The 6000-nt window shown below is 38.4% G+C and overlaps 1 protein-coding gene across 1 annotated transcript; it reads right to left on the bottom strand.

The window, feature by feature from the left end:
- Window positions 1-4311: 4311 nt before the first annotated feature.
- LOC133721989 (uncharacterized) lies at window positions 4312-5020 on the bottom strand. The gene has a single exon (XM_062148771.1). It carries the CDS (start codon window positions 4947-4949, stop codon window positions 4341-4343), a length of 609 nt encoding a protein of 202 aa, XP_062004755.1. The 5' UTR covers window positions 4950-5020; the 3' UTR covers window positions 4312-4340.
- Between the last annotated feature and the right edge of the window lie 980 nt (window positions 5021-6000).

Raw genomic sequence — 6000 nt, 5'->3', positions numbered from 1 at the left:
TGTTTTTCTATTTGATAAGTCTTACTCATTCAGTCATTTGTGTGGTTTTTTGGGTATTTACCAATAACCATTGCAATCCAACCTTCAAGTATTCTTATTCGACTACAGTATCTAACAATTTCACATATATCAAGTTGTGAAGTTGGGTTTCGAACTGGAACTCTTGTTGACAATATTGTCTATTGCACATTATGATGGATGAATGTGTTCCGTTCTTTTAGAACCAATGTGTTGTGTTTGACAGTGTTTAGCCTTTAACAAGAGGTCTAATCCTCCTAGAGAAGTATGGGTTGAGATTGGGAAAGGTCCGTCAGCTGATTGTCTGATGGATCAAGCAAGTCGAGGTTGGAGAGTGACTCAAAGCAGCAGGTATTATTCCAGATAAATTGTTTGAATCAGATCCCTGAGAAGAACCAAATCAAAGTTGGAAAACGAAACACTTACAAATAATGATCATTATTAGTAATCCAACTTTCTATCAAGAAGGTTAGCTGTTCAAGATCTCCCAACGGATCTGGAATACTACCACTGAAGCTGCAGCCAGCTAGGTTCCTAAAATAAGACGGTCATATACTCATTCAACAATAAAAGCTGTATATTGGCACTGTGTCACAGTTCGAAAGGGCTTGTTTATGTGTTCTTACAGGGTATTTAACTTTAGGAGAAATGATATTTGTAGAGAGATTTGACATGTGCTGCCAGGGTTAAATGACACGTCCCTGCACAATGTTTAAGTTTCAGCATAACGGTCCCAAGATTGAGTGATATTATCCATTAAAAAGCTTACGAGCAGCAACCTGCTACATATTGTTCATTAATTTGTAAGCATAATGCTGGTAAAAAAGGACTACTCCTTGCCCAATACAGCCAGTGGAAAGTTGCCCTATGAGCCCCATGGCTGATAAACTCCTGCACACAAAACCAGATAAGGAGCAATAAGTAAAACATTTGCTTAAAAAGAAAGCGATCGATTAGTGCCTTTAATTACCGGGATCAATCATATCAAATTCCAAAGGTAGAAAAGTAACTACTCACAATTCAGTCACCCTTGCATCAGTGCATTTGACTCCTTCCCATGGCACACCGCAGGGATCATCGGAATGTTCCCAGCTAGATGGTGTGTTTTTCCATGAATCTCTCAAGATCTTCATCAGCTTAACTGGATCAACACTAATACATCATCATCTTTTAGTCATATATATGTGTAAGATATGTCATTTTACAATCAAAATTCTGCCAAAGCTGTATGATAAATTTGAATCAGACTCATTCACATGATATGGCAAAATCATTTCCTACTTGACATAAGAATAGTAACACAAACTATACCTAAATTTCCCATTGATTAGGATATGAATATATGAACAATAAGCATCGACATTTGTAGATTTTACCGTCATTTTGGTCCGTAAGAGAGGAGATCACATGAATCCCTGCAGAGTATAAGGCAAGAAAGAGCAGCAATCTCATAGTTGCCATGGTAGCAGCTGAATATAACTCAAAAGCACGCAGCAAGTGCAGCCCTTGATTTTAAATGAGGACTTGAGTAAATGCATGATGTACATTACTATATATCACAGGGCAATTAAAGAATGATTATTTTCTGAACAAGGAATGCAGATAGTCAGTTTGGTATGAACAAAGTAAACAGCTGTGTAATTCTAAGGTTTCCATCGCGCGCCCCCCGCGCAATCAAAATGGCGAAGCAAATAGTACAAACATGTATTTAGATTCAGTACAACTACAAACTATAAACAACAGCTAGCTCTCACAAAACCTTGAGTTTAACAAAATTAATATAGGGAGGGCAATCCAATTAAACATGTTCAGAATATGTCATCTCTACAAGACTTCGTCTTGCAAGTTTGGTAAGTGAACTTGCTTCAAATGAGGAGTAAAATTGAAGGAAAAAGTTTTATCGCAGGCGCAAACGGGGGAGTTATGAAGATGAGTGAGACATCAAAAGGGAGTATAGGAGTCTAAAGACTTCAGTGCTGAATCTGTTAGTTCCTGCTACTTGATTAATTGGTCTCCATCATCCGCATTTTATATGAAGACTCTAGTTAAGGTACGGTTTGGTACTCATGCTGATTATTCTGATATTAGTTGTTCAGTTGGTGCTCATGTGAGTGATGGTAAACTTGAGTGGAGAGCAAAAATTGTATTTCATGGATTTGCATATGGGGTGAATAATTATGACTTGTGGGGCGTCCAGTCTAAGTCACCCAAATTTGTAATCAGCAAAATTATTAACTGTGAAGAGTATGCCATGCTATTTGAAAGAGAGTCTATTGATGTAGGTTCGAGCCACAGTGTTAGTAAGCAAGTGGAGCTTGTTCAAGCTTCAGAGTGGTATTGAAGAGAAGCAACTTCAGTTCTACAAGGCTGCTTTGTATGAAAAATTTCAGTCACTTCGTTAGAATCATCTAATTTTGATTAAGTCGTTCCTATTTGTAAGTTCAAGCTTGGCTTGGGCTTGAATGATATTCCCAATTAGTACCCTAGGAGACATTCGGAGGAAATTTGTACCTTGGAAATTTTGGTTAATTTAAGCCAAGGTGAAGATTGTTGGTTTGTGGTTTAAATTAATAAGCCCATCAATTATCTTTTGGATTAAGCCCACATAATTAACCTAGTCCTATTAGGTTTTGGAGTTTGCCTCATGTATATATAACTATAAGCTTTTTGTCACCAATTAAGGTGTGACTGTGTGAGAGAAAAGAAGTAGCCAGAGTTTGGGTTCTATAGAAAGGTTACCTTTTGTTGCTTTTGTTCTTTTGAGCAACAATATATATCTGAGACAGTCGTTTTTCTATTTGATGTTTCTCTTTCTGTGAATGTATTAAGGTGTAATTGAGATTTGGGTTTAAGTGTTAAACACCTTATAATCTCCTTTTGATATTAGTGAAATCTTCTCACAGTTTCCGCTCATGGATGTAACTGTTTAACTTTGGGGTGATGAACCATGTAAATCCTTGGTCTTCTTGATTTTTCTATTAATTTATCTTTTTCATAATAAATCATAACTTGAATGCTGCAGGATGCTTTTAGAGAATATCAGTGTCATGATAGAGTTTAAGCCGAGCTTGAAGGAAAGCATAAAAATTCTGCCCAATTAGGCAGTGCAGAGTCAAGGAGTATGATCTTGTTTTCTAAGAAAGGCGAGAAATGCATGTCGTGCACATATAGATAATAATTCCTGTAACGAAGTATAGTGCATGTGGAGCATACTTATCTTATGTATTATGATCTTAATTTTGTAGCTTTTTTGTTGTTACGAAGTACTGAAACAGAGAGGAGACTCTTGCTCTTTGGGAAGTAATATTTGTAGTCAATCCTTAGAATTGGTTTTCGTGTTTAAGTAGCAAAGAAGCAATTATGTACAAATGCATGTATCTACAAACAATTCTAAATCTTACTAAAAGAAGAAAGAAATAGAAAATAAGAAGCAGTGCTGAATTCTAAGTCGGCCGGTCAATTAGTAGCTGCCATATGATTATCTGCACTTGTGCTTCCAACAGTTTTTTCGCTTAAATTTGATAGCAATTGCAAGAGCTGATGGACAATTGGATACAGAAAAAGAGCGAAACGGAGAAAGGGTAGACTGTTCAAGGCATAGATAGATTTGGATGTAAGATTTATGCTCTATACTTAACAATTGAAGATGTGACTGACAGACAGTTTTTTCTTCGGGAGATGAAACTGAAAATTGGCTGTGTCTAATCCCCATCAACTAAAATCCAATTGAAAAAGACAGGAGTTCCCTTCTTAAGCTCAATGTCAGCATACATGAAGAACGATTTTCCCAAAACATATCCAAGAAGTCGACAGGGTTATTGTTGGTACATCTCTTGTTCATTTAGTTAGTAATCTTGTAGATAGTTTAGTAAGATGACTCTGCAGCCTCTAGTAGTATAGTGTTCAATGGAATACCATTCACAGATCATCGCCAAAGCGATTTTCAAACAAACATAGTAGGCTAGAGATTAGTGAAGAGTTTCAATTGACACCGTCTCAAACTCTCAACTAAAAACTGTATATATTGATATAACATCAACTGTCTCATAGTATTAACATTATTACTAAATACAAGGATATATAGATTATAGAAACAGCTCAGTACTAATATTAACCAGCAGGAATCTACTTGGCCGATCTGCCGATCTGCCCCTATGCCAATGTCTACAAATAAATCAAAACCAAAAAGGATTTCAACCCAGAAGAAGAACATGATGAGGGCTTAGAAGTAGTGACTGGTGATGGGCATTTCAGTCAATTAGCTAGCGCAAGAAGACGAGCATATATATCCCATATAAAACCCAGAAAAGAAGAAAAAAGGTTTATAATTTAGTCTTGTACGTACACACTTTTCCGATGGTGTTGTTTCTGACATAGACATTGATATCGCATGAGGTGGTCGAGACCACATGAACCTTAAAGATACCCAAGATAGAGACTTTGCCGGAGATTTTGGCGACAGTGTCGAGCGGGATCGTACCGGCGACCACATCAGGTAAAAGCTCCTGTGTTTTTCCGAGGAACCGGTCGCCCATAACGGTGAGGGTAATATCCAAGGGCTTGGTCTGATCCGCGGAAATCTTTCCGGCTCCGATTGGGACCTCGCCCACCAGCTCACCCCTGTAGTTCAACGACGCGGTGCTGTTGGTGTACTTGACTCCCACCTTGTTCGGGTTCTTCAACGTCAAGTGCACGTCGAGAGTGATATTCACGTCGACGCTGAATTTGTTGACGTTAAAGTCCGCTTGCAAGTTCCTCAAAACGACTGAGTTCACCGTTATTTCCGGGTCCTTTGCTTTGAACACCGTCAAACAGAGTACGACCAGAATGAGAACGATTACGACAGTGCCGGCGGTCACCGCAAGGCAGATGTTTCTGCACTTCCGAGAGCGAGGAGGCTCAGAACCGTCAACAGTCTCATAGGCTTTCATGGCTCTTTCTAGCTAACTAGTAATCCAAGTATAAAGATTTTGGATGTCTACATGCCCTTTATAAAGATATAAGGTTTGGTGTTGGAGGATGCTTCAGAGCAAATGCACGGATAATTTAAGGGCAATTAATTGCTGATTTACCAACTGATATTCAATGTAGACTTCGCCGACTTGTTTGAGCCCACACTAATGTTAGGGATTTGGAAGGCACTAGCCTACTTAGGTTTGATGGGTTTTCCTGAATATCTAAGGACAAAATAGGAAGTATCTAGAAAAGAAAATGAGGTGAGAATAACAATATGGAAGTTTGAGTATTTAATTATATATCATTTTATTGCTTTTAATTATTTTTTTTCTTGGAATAAAAAATAAATTTATTCAATAGATGATCTCACTTGGTCGTGGCTCTAGTCGCTCTACTATTGGGGATCCGGCAGTTTGTCGTGTTCCCATGGGAGGTCAGGAACAATAGTCTCTCAGCAGGGTTGATGGCTCTTTTGCTTGGTTGTGTGGTGTGCGAGCTCCCCTATCATCAGGAATTCATCCTCATCGATCGGCCATCATGAACGGTGGTCTTGTTTAGATGCATGTTGTGGTGGTTTTGTGCTAACCAAGATTGCAATGTGGATGGTGCAGTTTTGGTGTGCGGTGCTCGGTGTACGATCAAGATCCGGGATTCATAGTGGTTTTGGATCTAGAGTGATTTGAATTCGGATGTGGGATCTGTCACGCCCCGAATTTTGAATAACAAATTCAAATCCGAAACATGAATTAATACAACTCACATAAATACAACCTGAATTTTTTTCTCAAAACAACCACACCTCACATCGCTCGATATTACATAAACCAAAACTCAAATTTGTTTATTACAGCACACTCTCACCACATTATATTGTAAGGCTCAAATGAGCATAACTCACCTCACAATTACAATTGCTGTAAAACTAAAACAAATTCTCTAACCCGCACGATCACCGTCCTGATTCTCCTGACCTGTAGGATTACCCGCTACACAATTTGAATAGTGTACCGGGATTGCAACAACACA

This window comes from Rosa rugosa, chromosome 7 (genome assembly GCF_958449725.1).
Source record: "Rosa rugosa chromosome 7, drRosRugo1.1, whole genome shotgun sequence".
NCBI lineage: Eukaryota > Viridiplantae > Streptophyta > Magnoliopsida > Rosales > Rosaceae > Rosa > Rosa rugosa.
The sequence above is the reverse complement of the archived record's forward strand: the minus strand, read 5'-3'. Positions and strand labels throughout refer to the sequence as shown.

Excerpts from the sequence above, each read along its gene's own strand:
- LOC133721989 (XM_062148771.1), bottom strand. The coding sequence starts at position 4,949 with ATGAAAGCCTATGAGACTGTTGACGGTTCTGAGCCTCCTCGCTCTCGG.